This window comes from Hypanus sabinus, chromosome 1, assembly GCF_030144855.1.
Source record: "Hypanus sabinus isolate sHypSab1 chromosome 1, sHypSab1.hap1, whole genome shotgun sequence".
In the NCBI taxonomy this organism is placed as follows: domain Eukaryota; kingdom Metazoa; phylum Chordata; class Chondrichthyes; order Myliobatiformes; family Dasyatidae; genus Hypanus; species Hypanus sabinus.
The window spans coordinates 13,165,736-13,187,122 of NC_082706.1; the positions used below are offsets into that span (position 1 = coordinate 13,165,736).

The 21,387-nt window shown below is 43.1% G+C and overlaps 1 protein-coding gene across 3 annotated transcripts in view; it reads right to left on the minus strand.

The window, feature by feature from the left end:
* LOC132391485 (methylcytosine dioxygenase tet3-A-like) overlaps window positions 1–21,387 on the minus strand; it is a 231,979-nt gene that overhangs the window by 59,566 nt on the left and 151,026 nt on the right. For all 3 annotated transcript variants that reach the window (XM_059964750.1, XM_059964751.1, XM_059964756.1), the window contains one exon: window positions 7,581–7,671. In XM_059964750.1, the coding sequence (XP_059820733.1) occupies window positions 7,581–7,671 (91 nt within the window). The remainder of the gene's footprint in view (window positions 1–7,580; window positions 7,672–21,387) is intronic.

Sequence of the window (21,387 nt, forward strand, 5' to 3'; positions counted from 1 at the left end):
AAGCAATTTTTTTTTCTCGATCTTTCATATCAGTCATTCTCAAAGGGAGAGACTGTTAAAGGGCAACACTTCTTCTTTTGACATGTTGCATATATAACTAAGAAAGGACATGGTTATGAACGCAAGCATGAGAAATTCTGCAGATGCTGGAAATCCAAAGCAACACACACAAAATGCTGGAGGAACTCAGCGGGTCAGGCAGCATCTGTGGAAAAGAGTAAACAGTCGACGTTTCGGCCCCAGACCTTTCATCTAGACATCATTATACTAATAAAAAGGCAAACCTTTGGATCACTTTGGTAATTTTATAGGGAGTGAATTGGGCAGTACAGAGTGTAGTAGTTAGTGTAACCCTATCACTAGGTTGAATTCCTGCCGCTGTTTGTAAGGAGTTTGTCCATTCTCCCTGTGACAGTGTGGGTTTCCTTCCTGGTGCTCTGGTTTCCTCCCACATTCCAAAGACATATGGATTAGTAGGGTAATTGGTCATATGGGTATATCTGGCCTGTAACTGTGCCGCATTTCAAAATAATAAACAACAATAGAACTGCAACATCATTTTGAATTAATTTCCAAGCCAACATAATTCCCTTGCTCTGTGGTCTAGTCTTGTTTTCAGTATCTGCAAGATGAGCCCAGAAGGGAACAGCTGTAAATTGCCCCACCTCACCACTCTGTTTGAGAGGGATGGAGGAAATATTTAGCTGTGATCAACGCCATTAAAGATCACAGATGTGTATCATGATGCCGATTATTACAACATCATGTGACAAATACGGTTGATCTTTAATCTGGAATAATTTGGAAGCAATTAGGAGAAAGTTTTACTGGAATAATCCAAGGAGTGGGCAAGTTGTCTTCTGACTTGAGGACTAGGTCTCAAGCTGTGGTGTTGCCACCCAGGAGAGAGGTGTCAGAGTCAGAGCCCTCCACCGGAGGTGGTGTGGGTGAGGCACCCAATCTGGAGTTGGTGCTGCCCCCAGTGTTCACTTGGCAGAAGACAAGTCGTATTGTGTTCGACTGCAGATGCCTACAATGCTCACGGTCTCAGGCCCTTTCTTTGTGTGACTGTATTTTACTGATAACTTATCTGTGTTTGCTATCTTATATGTGCTATGTGTGCCTTGTGCTGTGTGTGTGACTGTTAGTATTGTGTTTTGTACCTTGGCACCGGAGTAACGCTGTTTCGTTTGCCTGTATTTACGGGTATCCACGTATGGCTGAGTGATAATTAAACTTGAACTTGACTTCATACGGGCCAAGCTTCTGCCCACAGGAGTTTAGAAGCATGAGAGGTGACATAATTGAAGCAGAAAGGTCCAGAAATATCTCATCACAGTGGACAAGCAGAAGTGCAGAAGGTACGGCAAAACTTCTGATGATACTTGCATCAAATCAACTGCAAAGCTTGGAATGTTCTGTCCACCACATATTTTACAGCAATATGAAAAGGCAGGAATAGAAGGGTATTTGGAACAAGCTGCCAGAAGTGGTAATTAAACTGTTCAAAAGACATTTGGACAGTTATGTGGTTAGGAAAGGTTTTTTGGGGCGGCATAGCCAAATTTTGGCAAGTGGGGCTAACTCTTACACACACCTTGGCTAGCGTGGAGAGTTGGACCGATTCTTCCAGATTCTATGAATGGCCTGCTTCATGCTGCTTCTCTCTTTGACTCTATTAACCCTGCCTGGAAGTGATTCTCAAATTTCCCCATTGCCCATCTGAGCTGGAGGTGGTCACAAAATGATTTATTCTGATCTAATCTGATTTTCAATCACTTCAATTAATGAATTAAACCTTACAGTGTGGAATAGGCCTATGCAGCCCTTTGAGCCACCCTGACTAACTACGCACAGGACAATTTACAATGACCAATTAACCTCCTAGCCAGTACACCTTCAGACTGTGGGAGGAAACCGGAGGACACGGGGAAAGCCACGCCCTCCATGGGGAAGACGTATAGAGACTCCATAGAGAAATGTGCCAGAATTGAACTCCAATCTCCGGAAGTCTCAAACTGTGACAGCATCGCGCTGACCACTACGCTACCGTGGCGCCCACTTAGCCCTGAAAAGAATCATCAGGGTTAAGGCAAGTGTGTTCACTTTTCCACTCACCTCTCCACATTCAGAGCAGCAAAGGGGAAGGACGTTGGATGTTGATGTTGGACATAACCAAAAGTTAAAGACTCCTTCTCAAATAGCAGACAAACCGGTGTTTAAGGAAAAGCACTGAATTCACTTTCAGCTCTTTGAAATGGCTAAAGCAATTCTGAAATCTGAGAAATTCATAAACATAGGAAGAACGTAGAAACTCAAGAGAGGGTGCTGAGGAGATTTGCTAGGACGCTGACTGGATCCGGGAGCATGTTTTATGAGGATAGGATTTGTGAGCTAGGGCTATTCTCTTTGGAGCAAAGGAGGATCATAGATGACTTTACAGAGGTATATAATGTGACAAGAGGCAAAGAGAGAGTGGACAGCCAGAGTCAGAAGGCAGAAATACCTAATAGATGGGGCATAATTTTAAGGCGACTGGAGAAAAGTATAGGAGGGATGTCAAAGGTAAGTTGTTTTACAGAGAGTGGCGGGCACATAGATGAAAGAAAAATGGATGGCTATAGGGGAGAGAAGGGTTAGATTGATCTTAGAGTAGGTTAAAAGGTTGGCACAAAACTGTGGGCCGTAGGGTCTGTACTGTGTTGTAAAGTTCTACGTTCTGTTTCTGTGCACAATGTGAATGAAATCAGGACAGTAAGACAATAGATGTAGCACAACAAATGGGTGCAGTTGGGCAGAATGGGTTTGTTAGGCCCCAAGAGCCTGTTAGAATGCCGTATCTCTGAATGAATAAATAAATAGATAGACAAATTGATAAATATATATATGAATAAATAACACAGAGCAGTACAGCACCAGAACAGGACCTTCAGGGTACAATATTGTGCCAGCTAAAATGCAGATCAAAAAACCTGGAAAACTAATCCCTCCTACCTTCACCATGTCCATATCCCTCCATCTTCCTTACATCCATGTGCCTATCTAAACAAAGCCTCTAATAAATTTGCTTCTCCCACCATACCAGGCAGCGTATTGCAGGAATCCACCACTCTATGAGTAAAGATCTTACCCCTCACATCTCCTTTGAACCTACCCCCTCTCGTCTTCCATGCATGCCCTCTGTAACAGACATTTCTGCCCTGGGAAAAAGATACTCCCTGTCTCATCTATCTATGCCTCTCATAATTGTATAAATGCCTAACAGATCTCCCCTCCAGGTCTGCTGCTCCAGAGAAAATAACCCAAGTTTGCCCATCCTTTTGTGCTAGTACATGCCCCCCTAAATTAGGCAACACCCTGGTAAACCTCTTCTGCCCCCTCCAAAGCCTCACCATTCCTATAGCAGGGCGACCAGAACTGTATGCAATAATTCAACATTTTGCTGAAAACTTCTCACATGCGAGGCTCCTCCTTCCAAGAGCAGAACAAGATGTGAGCGTGCCGGTCATGTGAAAGCAGCTATTTTCGGAGTGCCTGTCTTGTTCGAATACGGATCACCCCGGGCGGTGGTACTGGAGACTGAGTGATGCCGTTGCTGAGCTGTGGCCGCTAAGTGGCGGCGTCCCGTGAAGGCACTCCAGCCGCAAAGCCAACCACAACTGGAACTGCTTTCACCCTCATCTGGGATAAAGTTCCACTTCTTTGAAGCTCTCTCTAGTAATATTGGCTTCCCACTGCTCACTTGCACTGCAGATCTGCCCTCAACTTGGATTCCAGAAATCCGAATAAATTTGCTCAGCTTGTCATTTAAATTGCAGAGGCTGGACCAGGGAAATCCATTGAGCAAGGTCTAACTTGCAGCCCTGGAGTCTGGAAAGAGGGCTGCTCTTCAAAACAATGCCACAAAACAAACAGATTGCAGAAGAAGAATGGTTGTGAGCTTTTGATAGCATAATCTGATGGATATTTTGAAACTGTATTTATTTTATTGATTTGCTATTCCAGGTTATTGAAAGAAGCAAGATTAAGATGTTTTCTCTGGGGCGGCAGAGGCTGAGGTGAGATCTGGTTGAGGTTTAAAAGATGATGAGAGTGGCAGACAGTACCTGATCCCCAGGGTTGAAATGTCTAATACCAGATGGCATGCATTGTAGATGAGAGGGGTAGGTTCAAGGGGTTGTGAGGGACAAGTTTTTTACTCAGAGAGTTGTGGATGTCTGGAATGCACTACCTGGTATGGTGGTAGAGGCAAATACATTAGAGGTATTAAACAGATGCTTGGATAGACATATGGATGTGAGGAAGATGAAGGGATGGGACATGGTGTAGGTATTTTAGTATTTGTGTAAATTTGATTTGCTTTGAGCTAGTTCAGCACAACATATGGGCTGAATGGCCTCTTCCTGTGCTGTACTGTTCCGTGTTCTTAAATAATTTCAAATTTTACTTTAAAAAGTTCTCTGATCACAGCGGCATGGAAAATTTCTTCTGCTGCTAAAAATAAATGGCTGAGCAATTGTTTTTCAGCAAAATTCCTCTTCTGTTTGTTTACTTGGATCTCGGCATGCGATACAGCATGGGCTGCTCCCTACTTAAATGATAAAAGATTACCAAACATTTTTCTTCACAAAAATTTTGATCTTTCAACTGGCCAAATGCCAGTTGGCCACTGTCCAAGTCTAATCAGTGTTTCTTACACATTTTGTGTGTAAGATCATAAGACACAGAAGTAGAATTTGGCCTATTAAGTCTATTCTGATATTCCTCTATGGCTGATATATTATCCTTCCCAACTACATTCTCCTGCTTTCTTCTCATAAACTTTTACCCACTCCCAACTAATCAAGAATCTCTCAACCTCTGCTTTAAATATACCCGATGACTTGGCCTCCATAGCCATCTATAGCAATGAATTCCACAGATTCACCACCCTCTGGCTAAAGAAATTCCTCCTCATCTCTGTTCAAAAAGAATGTCCTTATTTATTCTGAGACACCCCCCTCCCCCACCCACCACCCTAACTTTGAAAATATCCTCTCCATGTCTACTCTATCTGGACCTTTCAATATTTGATAGGTGTCAATGAGCTCTCTCCTCATTCTTCTGAACTCCAGCAAGTACAGGCCCAGAGCCATCAAACGCTCCTCATGCACTAAATCTTTCATTCCTGGGATCATTCCCGTGAACCTCTTCTGGGCCCTCTCCTTAGATAAAGGATAACATCTTAGTTGATAACCATCAGAACCCCCTATCCATAAGCACGAGAAATTCTGTAGATGCTGGAAATCCAAAGCAACACAAATGCTACAGGAACTCAGCAGGTCAGGCAGCATCTATGAAAATGAATAGACAGTCAATGGTTCGTGCTGAGATCCAATATCAGATGAAAAATAACACTTCCCTTCCTGGAGCAGCACCACAGACAGTACAGCCGCTGTGTCAGAGACCTGCACCGGTGTCGTATCTCTCTGTGATAGGGGTTCCCATCCTGAGGTCCATGGCATAAAAAAGGTTTGGAACCCCTGCTTATGACTTTAGGTGGATTAGAGAGTGTGATTCTTGTGTGCGCTCTCATCTGTGTGCTTTGTCCACCTTTTGAAATATTGAACAGTTCCATGAGACAAGGCTAACTGCAAACCGTTAGGCTTTTGTTTTCTTGTCTCCCAGCAGATCAGAGTTCCCAAACTATTTTAATGTCATGGACCCCTACCGTTAACCTAGGGGTCTGTGGCATCACCCTAGTATCCAAACATTTGGTGAAACACCTCACCTGTGCCTGACGGGAAATAATAAAGAAAATGGAAGTAGGCATTGGAAATGAGCACAATGGAATAAACACAAATGTGGTGAGAGGATAGAGGATTGGAGGAGGGAGTTACAGGAAAGGAGGTGGAGAGTTGGGGATGAAGAAGATTGGGTGGAAGAGAGGATTGGAGGAGGGGGTGGAGAGGGGTATGAAGGAGATTGGGTGTGAAAATGGGGTTGGATAGTGGTTTGGTAGAATGAGGAATAGAGGGAGGAGGTAGAGGGGTCCCAACCTTCCCAAAAGATGATTACTACCTCTGTACTGTTAAGATTCCTGAAGCAATTGTAAGCCCTAAGAAGTTTTTTAAACTTGATTGGCACGTCTCGTTCATCAACCTTTTGGCATTGAGTTTGCCTTCCATTCTTCTGGATATCTTTGGAAAAGTGAGAGAACTCAGGCTCTTATTTACGTGTTTATCGGTAAAATAACTACCTTGGAAAAACAGGTATCATTGTTTTTGTTTTGCAGTGGGGAAAGGTACTGTTATTAGTTTGTTACTGTCACAAGTACCAATGTATGGTGAAAAGCGTAACGTGCATGTTTCTGCATACCAATTCATTCCAGTGCATTGAGCTAGAATAAGGTAAAACAACAACAATGCAGAATAAAGTACTTAAAGAGTGCAGTACAAGATCATAACAAGGTAGATTGTGAGGTCAAGACTCCATCTTATCACACAAGAGGTCCGTTTCAGAGTCTGATAACAGTGGGGTGGATGCTGTCATTGAGCCTGTAGGTACATGCTTTCAGGCTTTTGTATCTTCTGCCCAATGGAAGAGGGGAGAAGAGAGATGGGAGAGGGAAGTAGAGATTAGGGAGAGGGAAGATGAAAGATGGAAGAACGGAGAAGAGAGATGGGAGGGAAAGAAGAAGAGTTGATCTGGATTTTAATGACAACATAAGGGAGGGGATTGACTGGGATGTTTTGGAGTAATAGGAGGCTTTCTGCTGCTTCTTCCTCCTTGCCAACATGCAACCTTACTGACATTAAAACAACTGCTACAAGTGTGCATCACAGGAAAGTTACCTTTAACGTCTCAAATGCAGGTGCCAGCAATCTGAAATGAAATCATCTTCCTCCATTGCTACAATATTTTCTTTGAATGTAGATACCACTTTCTTTTTCCTTTTCTATGTTTCCAGATTTCATGAAATTCAGGAATACTCCTGTTCTGAGCTTTCACTTTGCTCTTTCCAGCGTGCTAAAGCTCCATTTGGTGACTCCTATCTGTAGCTCATTGGGCTTATTGACTAATAAGCTTGCAGGCCAGCTCTCCCATTGGCACAGCCCTCCAGTGTTCACTTGGCTGGAATACAAAATGGATTGCCTTCACCTGCGGCTGACCCAGTGCGAGATGAGGAACTGCTGTGTGCTTGTTCTTGCAGAAATGTGACTCCAGAACAACATCCCATGCACTGTTAATCTTCAGGGCATGCCACTCAGGGACTTGTGCTAATATTATTTTGTGACTGTCATAACTACACATGCTGTGCCCTGTAATTGAGCGTTATGTCCTGCGTTTTGCACTTTGGCTCTGGAGGAATGATATTTCATTTGGCGGTATAAAGGTGCATGGTTGAATGACAATTAAACTTGAAACATTTAGATACACGCATTGCACATCTTCCTTGAGCATTTGCTTGAGTTACTGAACTATTCCCAGCTCATGGCTTGGTGTCTCATAAATCATTGTGAGTGGGTTCCCTCACCAATTTTCCAACTTGGCTTCCATCCACCCTCTGATCAAAAGACTGAGACTTGTTATCAACCTACCTTTCTTCCATTAGTTCTCTTATAGCGGCCACAGTTGGACCCGAACCAAGATGTGTGTAGTAAGGACCTTCATCTTTTTCTATGATTTGCTCTGTAATAGGAACAAAACATCAAATAAATCAACAATATTTATCAAGCTATCTCACGGCTAGGTACAATACCCAAACCTTCAAAGATTTTATGTGTACTTAAATTATACAATTCAAATTAGTGGTGGTGGGGTCAATGTTCTTGGCATCAGCTCCCCATGTAGTGGCTGAACTAACCAATCACCTGCCCAGGATGGAGATCTGCTTACATGCATTAACCACTGAGAATGAAGGTATCTCCAGTCACCGTCCACACAATCTCACTTCAATGGTCACTCAATGAGTAGATTTTAAAGTAAACACTTCTACTACCCATAGTGCTTTCCCCTTAGATTCCTTCTTCACCTCTCCAGCCTATCCCCTCCCCCACCCCTTGATCTTTCCTCTGATTGGTTTTCCACCCTCCCCCCACCTTCTTTACAGGGCCCCTGCCCCCTCCTTCTTCAGTCCTGATGAAGGGTCTCGGCCCGAATCATTGACTGTTCATTTCAACGGATGCCGCCCGACCTGCTGAGTTCATCCAGCTTGTTTGTATATGTAGATTTTAAAGTCTTCTTTTTTGGCATTTTGGGATTCGATTACATTATGTAGAACAGTATAGCACAGTATGGGCCTCTCAGTCCAAGATATTGTGCCAGATCTTTAATCTACTACAAGATCAGTCCAATCCTACCCTCTAGGTCTGTAAAACGTCCTTAATCTATCTGCCTCTGTCACCTCTCCTGGCAGCACATTCCACACACCCACCACTCTGTGTTAGAAACCTACCTCTACCATTCCTCTTGGACTTTCCTCCCAACAAATTAAAGTTACGACCAGTAATATTGAATCATTTTTCTCAATAAATAAATTAACAAGCATTACATTTTTTCTGTTTATTTAATTGGGTTCTCTTTATCTAGTCTTAGGACTTTTATGAAGATCTGATCACATTCAGGTCATACTTATGCAAAAATTCTATAGAGTTCACAAACTTTCTAGCACCACTGGACGAAACAGCAGACCTAGGGGGAGGTAACAGACAGGTGAGAAGAGGTAAGGAGCCAGAGAGGGGAATACAGGAAGAAGGGAGGGGGAGGGCAAAAACTTTTTATTACCGGAAAGAGAAATTGATATTCTGGAGGAACTCAGGAGTCCTGATGAAGGGTCTCGGCCCAAAACAGTGACTGTTTATTTCTCTCCATAGATGCTACCTGACTTGCTGAGTTCCTCCAGCGTTTTGTATGTGTTGCTCAAGATTTCCAGCACCTGCAGAATCTCTTGTGTATATCAAACAGGTATTTATAAACTGGAAAATATTAAGTTAGCACTATGCTTATAAATTTTGACTTCACACTCACCATATCAGTCGGAACGGTATATTTGAAAACCCTGCCAGTAAAATGGAATGTATTGACATCAGTTTTTGGTGGGAAATATGGGACTCACGTTTGGTTGATAGGGCACGGATATACAGTTAGAAAAAGGAAGTGCTCTTGTGAGGATTGCACTTTTAACACGCTGACATGACTTGTGCTCGAAGGGATCTGGATATATTTCAATCTCCTGTTCAGCAAGCAGTGTCAACATCAAATAGTCCAAGACAAACCCATTGGGAAGCAGCTCCTTCAATTACTTTCCATACACTGTGGAATCTTTTCAAACGTTGACTAACGAACGCTCAGGAAGGGAAATTGAGAATTAGTAAAGGAAAACTAAGGTCGGACCTGATGAAAGTTCGAGGTAATTGCTTAGTTGTTGTGCTCTTGCGATGGTCGTGCAGGGTGAATGAACCATTAGGGGAAAGTACTGTTACTTGGGAAGCAAACACGAAGAAATCTGCAGATGCTGGAAATTCAAGCAACACACACAAAATGCTGGCGGAATGCAGCAGGCCAAGCAGCATCTATAGGGAGAAGCACTGTCGATGTTTCGGGCCGAGACCCTTCGTCAGGACTAACTGAAAGGAAAGATAGTAAGAGATTTGAAAGTAGGAGGGGAAGAGGAAAATGTGAAATGATAGGAGAAGACCGGAGGGGGTGGGGTGAAGCTGAGAGCCAGAAAGGTGATTGGCAAAAGGGGTACAGAGCTGGAGAAGGGAAAGGATCATGGGATGGAAGGCCTAGGGAGAAAGGAAGGGGGAGGGGAGCACCAGAGGGAGATGGAGAACAGGCAGAGTGATGGGCAGAGAGAGAAAGAAAAAAAAGGGGAGGGGAGAAAACAAAAAAAAAACTAAATATATCAGGGATGGGGTAAGAAGGGGAGGAGGGGCATTAACGGAAGTTAGAGAAGTTACTTGGGAAGTAAGGTGTTTCTTACTGAACTTGAGGGCAGGAGAGAAGGTTTTGAAAGATCTACCTCGGGAAACTAAAATACATCAGGCAGCAAAATGTGGAAAAGATGGGCTTAGTGCATTGAAAGAGAGGAAGACCATAAGACATAGGAGGAGAATTGGGCCATTTGGCCCATCGAGTCTGCTCTGCCGTACCATCATGGATGATTTATTATCTATCTCCACACCATACTCCCGCCTTCTCCCTGTAACCTTTGACACCTTAAGTAATCAAGAAGCTATCCACCTCCACTTTGTTCCTCTTCTCATTGTTAGCATCAAGAAGGAGGTACACACTCAATGATTCAGGAACAGCTTCAGATTTCTGAATGGACACTGAGCCCATGAACACAACCTCACTACTTTTTTATTTCCTATTTTTACGCTACTTATTTAGTTTAATTATATGTACATACTTACTGTAATTCACCTGTTTTTTCTCTCTCTATTATCATTGTACTGCTGATACAAAGCTATCAAATCTCACCACATATGCCGGTGATATTGAACCCAGTTCTGAAGTATGCCTAATGACTTGGCCTCCACCCTCTGGCAAAAGAAATTCCTCCTCATCTTCATTCTAGAGGCTGTGCCCTCTGGTCCTGGATTCCCCCACTATGGGGAACATCCTATCAATGTCCACTTCATCTAGGCCTTTCGACAGGTTTCAATGAGATTCCACACACCACCCCTCATTTTTCTACACTCCAGCGACAACAGGCCCGGAGCCATCTAGCACTCTCATTCTGTAATGTGTTCTTGCGTCTGGTGTAATTACAATCATTGTTTGGATCCAAGCCGAACTTGAGATAGTAGGTGCTTTCCTAAAACTAATATGCTTGCCCTTTAGTTGAAGAGTAAACGCACACTAGTGCACTTTACATAATTTTCCTGGTACATTTTCTCTCTGTTGTCCATCAGCTGAAGAAGTAGGAGCAGGAGGAGGCCATTCAGCCCCCCAACACCATTCTCCAGCACCATTCCCATTTCCCTACATTGAAGATATACATGCCTCGAATCCACTGCAGGTCTAAACTGCTCAGTGTGCTGCAGTGTCTTGAAAATGTATTCAGCCCCCACAACCATTTTCATATTTTACTATCTCATTTTTTTAATTTAAAATACACTGAAGTAGGATTTTTAAGCTAATCTACAAAACATCATGTCAAATTTTTAAAAATTCCAAAATATACCAACAATTTATGAAAAATTAAAAACCAAAATTGTGAGGCTGAAAAAGTACTCATCCCCTTTGTAATTACTCTGCTAACTTTCTTCAGGTGCATTACTGTATATAACTTTACCAACTCACTCAATTTGTTGATGTAGAAGATTGGAGGATCAATAAATTCATGAGAATAAATGCCCTCTCTCCATAAGGACCAACAGTATGGTAGATTTTCAACAGACCAAACCAAAATGAAGACAAAAGAACATTCAGAGAAATGATAATGGAGAAGCACAAATCTGGGGAAGAGTACAGGACTATCTCAAAGGCTCTGAGCACACCTCAGAGCTCAGTGCAGTGGGAAAATATGAAACCACAGCAAAACTGCAAAGGTCAGGCCCTCTCTCTAAACTTAGTTGTCAGAGAAGAATGGCACTTGTAATGCCAACAGTTACTTTGAGTGAACTGCAGAAGTCAGTGGCTGCAACTGGAGATGAATTCATGACTCCACACTCTGAGGCCCTGCACAAAAAAAGGGTATTTATGGAAGAGAGGCAATGAAGCAGCACTAACTAAATAAAAGCATATCCTTGCCCGCGAGAATTTGCAAATGTTGCATAGAAGATACTGTAAAGATGTGGATGAAGGTCTTATGGTTGTTTGAGACTAAAGCAGCACTTTATGGCCTCAACACAAAGTGGTTGGTGTGGTGGAAATCTAATATTGTGCATCAGCCAGGTAACACCATCTCTACTGTAAAGTATGGTGGAGGTAGCATCAGCTGTGGGGATGCTTTTCAGCAGAAGGGATGAAATCTGATCAGGATTGATGGGAAAATGAATGCTGCTGAATACAGAGATCCTGGATAAAAATCTGCTAGCCTCTGCTAGAAAGCTTAAACTGGGGCAGAAGCTCGTCATTCAACAAGACAACAACCCAAAGCACACTGCCAGTGCAACCACGGAGTGGCTTCAAATGAAGAAAATTGACGCCCTTGAGTGACTCAGTAAGACTCCTGATTGACCAACTCTGGCAAAACCTTAAGATCGCTGTTCACAACCGCTCTCCAACTAACCTGGCACAGCTTGAGCAATTTAGCAAGGAGGAATGTGAAAGCTAATAGAGAATTATCCAAAAAGACTACTGGCTGTAATAGCTGCGACAGGTGGTTCAGCTAAGCACTGAGCAAAGGGGGGAACTGACATTTCAGTTTTTGAATTTTTAGTTTTCGTGCTTTACAATTTCCCTTGGTTTTTAGGCTCGACTATGAAAAAAGGAGCATGTGATTCACAAATAGAAATTCTCTGTTAAATTGATCAAAATCCCTGGTTGTAATACTCATTTATGTGAACAAAGAGCTGGGGGCTGAACAATTTTACAAGGCACAGTATGTATTAATATCAGTGCATTGTACATCCTATTAATTTATTCAAAGCCTCAAATGGAACAGATTTCAAACATAAAGCACAAAATGCTGGTGAGACTGTGTGATACATACATTCTGTGGGCACTTAATTACGTACTCCTGTACAACTGGCCGTAAAGGCAAATATCTAATCAGCCAGTCATGTGGCAGCAACTCAAGACATAAAAGTACGCAGATATGTTCAAGAAGTTCAGTTCTTGTTCAGAATGGGAAAGAAATGTGATTAAAATGACTTTTTGACCAGGGAATGATAGTTGGTTTAAGTATCTCAGAAACGGTTTATCTCCTGGGATTTTCATGCACAACAGTCTCCAGAATTTACAGAGAGTGGTGCGAGTAACAAAAAAGCGAGCAGTAGTTCTGTGGGCGAAAATGCTTTGTTGGTGAGAGAGGTCAGAGGAGAATGGCTAAACTGGTTTAAGGAGACAGTAACTCAAATAACCATGTGTTACAACACTGGTGTGCAGAGGAGCTTCTCTGAATGCAGAACACGCCAAACCTTCAATTGGATGGGCTATAGCAGATGACCACCACTGTACACCCAGAGGCCACTTATAAACAGTGCACATTCTACTGGCCAGAATGAACCTCCAGGCAAGCAACAATATTTTATGATATTTTTAACAGAGAAAAAAAACACAGCAATTCAGAGGTATAAACTGCAGTACGCAAGGACCAATGTACCAGTGGCAAAAGTACCTGTTTGTTTCATTAACAAGATACATAGAGTCATAGAAAAATACTGCACAGGAACAGGCCCTTTGGTCCATCTAGTCCATGCCAGACCATTTAAACTGCCTTCTCCCGTTGACCTGCGCCAGGATCATAAACCTCCATACCCCCAATATCCATGTATCTATCCAAAGTCCTCTTAAACTTTGAAATCGAGCTCGCATGCACCACTTGCGCCAGTAACTCGTACCACACACTCACAATCGTCTGAATGAAGATTCAACCTTCAATCTTTTCACCTTTCACCCTCACTGAAGACCTCAAGCTGTAGTCCCACCCAACCCAGATGCCCTCTGCGTATCTGAATGGAATGCAGTCACTGTGACCTTAACCAGCCCTTGATATTACACTCAGCTGAGACTGTCAACAGGAAGCAGACAGAAACACATAGATTTCAGCATCAAACTGAATACAGTAAACATGCTGGACAAGCAGCAACTGCTGTCCACAATTTGACCACTACTCCTGTTTTGACTGAGTACTTGTTTGCAGCTGACTCATCCTCACTCTTCAAAATTCACATTGTCCACAAACAAGGCTAAAATCTTGCCTGCTTCTTTTACTAAATTTAATGGCTTGTGTTCCGTGACTAACTTTGACCATTCCCAACTTGAGCACATTTATCCATCATCCAACATGCTGCAGGGTGGGAGTGTGTTAAGTCCAAAGAACACACATAAAATACTGGAACAACTCAACAAGTCAGGCAGCATCCATGGAGATAAATGAACAGTTGACCTTTCAGGCTAAGGTCCTTCGTCAGGATTGGAAACAAAGTGGGGAGTAGTCATTACAAGATGGTGGGGTGGGGAGGTGGATTGTCGGGGGCTGTTGTCATTGCTTCATCCCGCTGCTGCCACCCCCCACCCCCCAAAACCCTTGTCCACATACTTTTCCCCCTTCCACCTTCTTATTTCATCTTCTTTCCCTTTCCTTTCCAGTCATGATAACGGGTCTAAAGCTGTAAAGCTGGCTATTTATTCCACTGCATAGATACTGCGAGACTTTCTGAGTTCAGCTAGCATCGTGTGTATGTTACTCTGGAGGGTCTCATGACATTTTCTCCACTCTGCACTGAACTGAGGCTGAGGCTGGGGCCTGCTCTGGCTGCTTTGAGTTTTGGGTCTATGGACTCACTTCTGTTCTGAATGCTATTTGCTTACTTTTATAGTTAGCACAATTTGTTTTTTTTTATCTTTTGCACATTGAGTATTCAATGGTCTTTTTAAAAATGGGTTCTTTTGGGTTTTTTTGCGTTGTGGCTGCCTAGAAGGAGACAAAACTCAAGGGTGTATAACATATATATATGTGGCATCCATTAGACTCATGAGACCGTGGACCTGTGCCTGGAAAGTCTTCTCCAGGGCACAGGCCTGGGCAAAGTTATATGGGGAGACCGGCAGTTGCCCATGCAGCAAGTCTCCCCTCTCCATGACACCGACATTGTCCAAGGGAAGGGTAAGGGTCGATACAGCTTGGCACCAGTGTCGTCGCGGGAGTTGCCAGAACGAGGTTGAAGACAATGTCGGACTGTCTTAGGGACTCCAGCTCCGGATTTGTCCCCAGGGTTTACTCCCGAAGCCTTTCCCCTGAGTGGGTATGGCTGCACGGCAGCAGAGGTTTGAAATCAGAGTTTTCCCTCTCTTAGACGGACTGCCTTCCCAGGCTGATGAGCTCCATCAGTACATAATAAATGTACTTTGAATTTTGATTTGCAGGATCTCTGGTGTCTATGTGCCGAGTCGATTCCTGCTGCCTCTCAGCCCTGCCTGGTCTGACTGAGTAATGACTGCTAAAATCACTTCCATTCACTGAGACCCCGGTAATTATGAGAGTGTACAGACTGGCTGCATCATGGTCTGGTATGGAAACTCCAGTGCCTTTGAACGGAAAATCCTGCAAAAGGTAGTGGATTCGGCCCAGTACATCACAGGTAATGCCCTCCCAACCACTGAGTGCATCTACATGAAACGTGCTATAGGAAAGCAGAATCCATCATCAGAGACCCCCAACACCCGGGTCCTGCTCTCTTCTCACTGCTGCCATCAGGTAGAAGGTACAAGATCCTCAGAACTTGCACCATCAGGTTCAAGAAAAGTTACTACTCCTCAACCATCAGGCTCTTGAACAAAGGGGATAATTACACTTACTTGCCCATCCTTTGAGATGTTCCCACAACCAATGATCTCACCTTAAGGACACTTTATCTTGTTATCTCATGTTCTTGTTATCTATATATTTGCATTTGCACATTTTGTTGTCTTCTGCACTCTGGTTGATCTTTCATTGATCCTGTTACAGTTATTATTCTATAGATTTGCTGAGTATGCCCGCAGGAAAATTAATCTCAGGGTTGTATATAGTGCCATATTTGTACTTTGATAATAAAATTTACTTAGAATTTAACTTTGAACTAACTGCATATGCTTGCCTGCCACAACAGACTGCAGAGTTAGAACCTGCTGGTGGAGCTCAGCTTGTTGAGCCACATCTGCGGGAGGGAAGGAATTGTTGAAGTTTCGGGGATGAAACTGGATCAGCGTTAGTCCTGATGCAGAGCTTCGATCCAAGACGTTGACAATTCCATCCCCCCTACAGATGCTGCTCGACCTGCTGAGCTCCTCCACCAGATTAGTTGTTACTCCAGATAGTCGTCTCTGCTTTAATATCAATGTTAGTTCAGTGGGTTCAAATATTCAAAGTACATTTATGATCAAAGTATAGATGCCAGTTACAACCCTGAGATCCTTCTTCCCCACGAAACAAAGAAAAACCATGAAACCCTTTGAAAGAAAATCATCGAACCCCCATCTCCAGGCGCAAGAAACAAATCACGCAAACGGCAATGGTAAAAAAGCAATTGGAAAACACAGAATATGAAATGCAAAACTGAAAGAGTCCAGACATATCTGTTTCAGCTCAGTATTTGTTATCTGTGGGCCGCCCCGATGCAAAGCCACCCGAAATAGCAACAAGAAAAAAGGAGCGACCAGAAACCAGAAACACATCATAGCGTGAACGACAGAGTCCGACCACAAACCAAGTCGATCAAAGCAGGCCCAGATCCCAGGACTCTGGCAGCATCGATTCGCTGCTTCATTCGGGAGCAGTGAGTGAGAGGGAAAGAGAAACCGTCACACCAGACACCTTTTTCTGGCAGCTGTGAGCGCGAGGGAGAGAGAGAGACTGTCACAGGCAGACACCTTCCTCTGGCAACCGTGAACGAAAGGCTGGTAGACGGAACTGAATACCCGCTCGCCCCCAACACTCGCTTGATAATTTCAATCTTCTGCAGTGCTTTAATCAGTGGGAAATGGAGTCGGTCACAATCTCGTGCCCAGTCTCCAGGCTTCTTGGATTCTGGTTAATCAGGGCACCTGCTTATTTGGGACAACTCTTAGAGAACAAAAACTAATCAAGAAACTAACTGGGATTCCCTTCACTTATTTTGGACAATATGCCGCTTAATTAAGACAGGAGGCTGTTGCTAAACAGTTTCTAACTAGCATCAGTCGCAATGCACTTGTGTGGTTGTTAGACACTGCACTGTACTTAGCATATGTCAATGAAACCATATACCACCTTGCAGGCATTTACAGGCAAATTTAAAAAAATACAATGGGATTTATGAACAACAGGCAGACAACCAATGTGCAAAAGAAGACAAATCGCGCAAATATAAAAAAACAATAATACTGAGAATGTGAGTTGTAGAGTCCCTGAAAGTGAGTTTCAGAATCAGAATCTCTTTATTGCCAGTGTGTGAAACGTACCAGAATTGATTGTGGATCGGTGCCAAGCATAGAACACTGGGCAATACCATAACAGACAACGCAAGAGCAACCAACAATTTACAATACAATGGTGCAAACAACCATCAGTGATCAACAATTAGCAGAATGGTCACATGCACCAACATCGATAATCAAACTTTTATAAATGCGAACATATGAACAGACTCAATAATTATCAACAGAACAAGGAGAGCAGGAAGGAACATTTAACAGATGTTGTGCAGGGACAGCAAGGATATTACACCTGAGTGAGTCTTGTTGAGAAGGTGGACAGCTACAGGAAAGAAGCTTCGGAGATGACGTGTAGTCCTGGCGATGACGGACTTGTAGCACCTCCCTGATAGCAATTTGGTGAATAGGTGACTGCGAGGGTTTTCTTTGGTCCGGAGGGGGCCAGGACTTTTAATGTCGGTAGCAGGCGGCAAATGATCTTCTCCATTGAGTGGACCACTGGCTGCAACCTGGACTTGGAGACAGAGGTGGCCATGACACTCTCAAAGATGGCTGAGTGAAAATTAATCAGGGCACGCGCTGAGATGTTTGTGTAGGTTGTGGAATCAGTTTGGAGTTGAGGTGAGTGAAGTTATCCATGCTGGTTCAGGAGGCTGAAGTTTGCAGGATATAGCTTTTACCTGGTATCATGGGGAGCATCACATACAAAAACAACTCACTGCAAAAACCACAGAGTTGTGGCCACATCTCGGCACATCACAGATTCCAGCCACCCCTCCTTGGAGTCTGTCCATCTATGCACTTTGACAGGAAGAATAAAGACATAGACTATTTTCTGAGTTCACAGAAGTGCAAAGGGACTTGGGAATCTTATATGAGGTGACATATATGTACTCCGATAATAAAATTGATTTTGAACTTTGAACTTTAAAGGTTAACTTGGAGATTGAGGAAGGCAAGTGAGATGTTAGTGTTCCTTTCCAGATAGAACTTCACAGGCCAAGTCATGGGTGTATATAAAGCAAAGGTTTTTGATTGGTAAAGATATTTAGGACTAAGGGGAGAAGCTGAGAGAACGCTGAGAAAAAAAACATCCATGATTGAATGGCAAAGCAGACTTGATGGGCTGAATGGCTTAATTCTGCTCTTATACCTATGGTTTCTTGGTCTATGGAAAGACCACATCCAATAGCTTCTAATCCAAAGAAAAATATCACCATTCATTCATCGTCAAAGGTTTTAAGTCCTCTGACTCCCTGCTCGACAGTGCAATGGCAGCACCTTCACAAGTGGCCCAGGAGGGCAATTTATCAACTAAAGAAGGGCAGTAAATGATGGCCTTGCCATCAATGTTTATTGCCCTGAATAAATGTTCCTTCAGAAAACTAACACTTCTTATTGGCTCACTATTCAAAAATACTTACTTTTTTTTCCACAGTTCTTTCATCTCAAAATGGAAACTTCACATTTTCACATCATTCTCCATCTGCCACTTATTGCCCACTCATCTTGCCTGTCCCTGCTGTCATTTTTGATGACAGCTCTGCGTCCTCCTCGTGGGCTGCATTCCCACTTCACCCTCACGTCTACAGTAACCTGGAAATGTTACAGCCAGTCTCCATGTCACCTTGTAGATCTGGATTGGACACAGCTGAGGAGCAAGCATAAATCCAGGTGCTGATTGGTTTAGGGCCTGGCTCCAAGTTATGATAACTCAGGGCTCCAGGTCATATTATAATACGAGCCACCTCTGGGTTACAAATGCTCACCTCTGTATATGAATGAACTCCCACAACATTATTAAACTCAAAAATTTAACATACTTTCACTCCTACAACTAGTTTCCTCTCTCTCTCTCTCTCTCTCTCTCTCTCCAATTATTAGTAAATCGGTCTTTCATATTAGTCTTACTGAGCTTTCGATGCCATTCATTACAATACTGTGGAGGTATGGTTGCCATGGTCACCATATCCTATTTTCATCTTCTCCAATTGCCAGCAGAACACACACCTGTTTACTTTGCCAGATAAGTCTATTCCTCCTGATTAAGTGTGTCGGCCTGAAACATCAACTTTTTATTCCTCTCCTTGGGTGCTGCCTGACCTGCTGGGTCCCTCCAGCATTTTGTGTGTGTTACTCTGGATTTCCAGCATCTGCAGGATCTCGAGTCTATTTCTCCACCGCTTCAAGGACCACCATGGGAAAACGCGATCATCGGCTTTTAGATTAATCAGGCAGCCGCTTATTTGGGACAACCTATAAATAATAATAACTAAATCGAAAAAATAGCAAATAAGAGAAAATCTACAGGTGCTGGTTGCTGGGATCCCCTTCGATTACTTGGAATTTGCCAAACATCTTCAAACCAGCACCCCGTGCACTTGCGTGGCCATTAGACATTGCACCATGCATAGGGCGATCAGTTTTTAAATAGCATCAGTTGTATGTGTTTGTGCTCAAAAAGCTGTGATTATGTCACAGACAGTTGGCGAGAGATAAGCAGTACGGCAAGTTGGATCTGCTTTGCTCACTGCGGTTTCGAGCGTTCAGGCTTGGAGATGCCAGAAACAGCCGGGATTGAAAGTCCTTCAGCAACAAGTTAGGAATTACAAAAAAATTTGAAGATATTTACAATCGTTTCGAATGTTATAATAAAAATGAAGATTTGGAAGATGCAATCATTCGAAGTATTACTGTATATGAAGGTATGCCTTTATCTGCAAAGATTTTGTTCATTTATAGTCAATCAAAAAAAAACACGGCAGAAGAATTCCCCTATCAGGAACTATTAGGAACTAATACATAGTTTTATAGTACTGTAATAGTATTGGTAGTGTTCTAACTTGTTCTGCATTTCATTTACATACATTTCTTCTCCCAGAGAGTTGTGGAGGTGTGGAATGCACTGCCTCGGAAGACAGTAGAGGCCAATTCTCTAGATGCTTTCAAGAAGGAGCTAGATCAGCCATGATCTCAGAATGGCGGTGCAGACTCGAGGGGCCGAATGGTCTACTTCTGCACCTATTGTCTATAACTTGTTACGTAGTTTGTCTTTTTTATATCTTTTAACTGTTTCCATGAAGCTCTGGCTAATTGGGGCAAAATGTTCTGCTCCAAATGTATCCCAGTTAATCGGAATCCACTGTACATATTAAAAATTAAATTAAGTAAGTAATGTAAAAAAGAGCAAAAATAAGAGGTAGTGTTCACGGGTTAGTTCATTTCCCATTGGGAAGACATGTTGGAGGGGAAGAAGCCGATCCTAAAATGTTGAGAGTGTATCTTCAGGCTCCTGTACCCCCTCTCTGATGGTAGTAATACGAAGAGAGCATGCCCTGGGGGATGGGTCCTTAATGATGGACGCTGCCTTTTTGAGGGATCACCTTATGAAGATGCCCTAGATACTGAGAAGGCTAATGCCCATGATGGAGATGGCAACCCTCCACCGCTTTGACCAATCCTGTACGTTGGTGCCTCTGCGCCAGAGGATGCTGAATCTCTGGAATTCTCTACTCCGGAGGATCGCAGAGGCTGGATCATTGGGCAGTTAAGGAGAAAATAGATCAATTGTTGAAAGATCAGGGAAATGAGGGCTAAGGGGATTGGAAGCAGATGAGGCCTATGGCCTATCCTCCTCCTGACTTCTGCTCTTATTGTTACACCTCCATCCTAATTCCACAACCCAGCAATTCGTGTTGCAACTAAGTTTTTCATTATGTGTACTTGTGCAGAAGACAATAAACTTGACTTTGACTTTTGGCCAGGTCTTACAGCAACTGTCACTGAGTCATACAGGAGGGCAGCAGGCCACTTGGCCCATTGTGTCTGCACTGGCCACTTACAATTTTCCTGTATTTATCCCATTTTTTGATTCTTCTCTCTTTCCCAACTTTTCCCAAATTCTACGCCTTACCTACACACTAGAGTCTATTTACAATGGACAATTATTCCGACCTACCAAGATGATCCTAAAGAGTTTAAAACTGATATCGAGTGAATAAATATTTTGCAATAATTAAAGGGAACCCAGCGTTATTTGCATTTTGTAGCAGCAATATCTTGCTAAACTGACTTCCTTAAAATGCTTGTGTCGACAAGATTGCCACCGCGGTTGAAAGTTAATGGAGAGTCAGTGTTTTGAAGAGAGAATATTACTGCAGAAGTCTGGAACAGCAGGGTATAGGTTTGGTTTTTGATGCAAGTTTCTTATGTTCCTGGCACTATTGTAGCTCATCTTTTCTATCGATCGATTTATCTGTGTATTTATTTAGATTAGACCCTTCCAGCCCTTTGAGCTGTGTCGCAATTCCCCGATTTAACCCTAGCCTAATCATG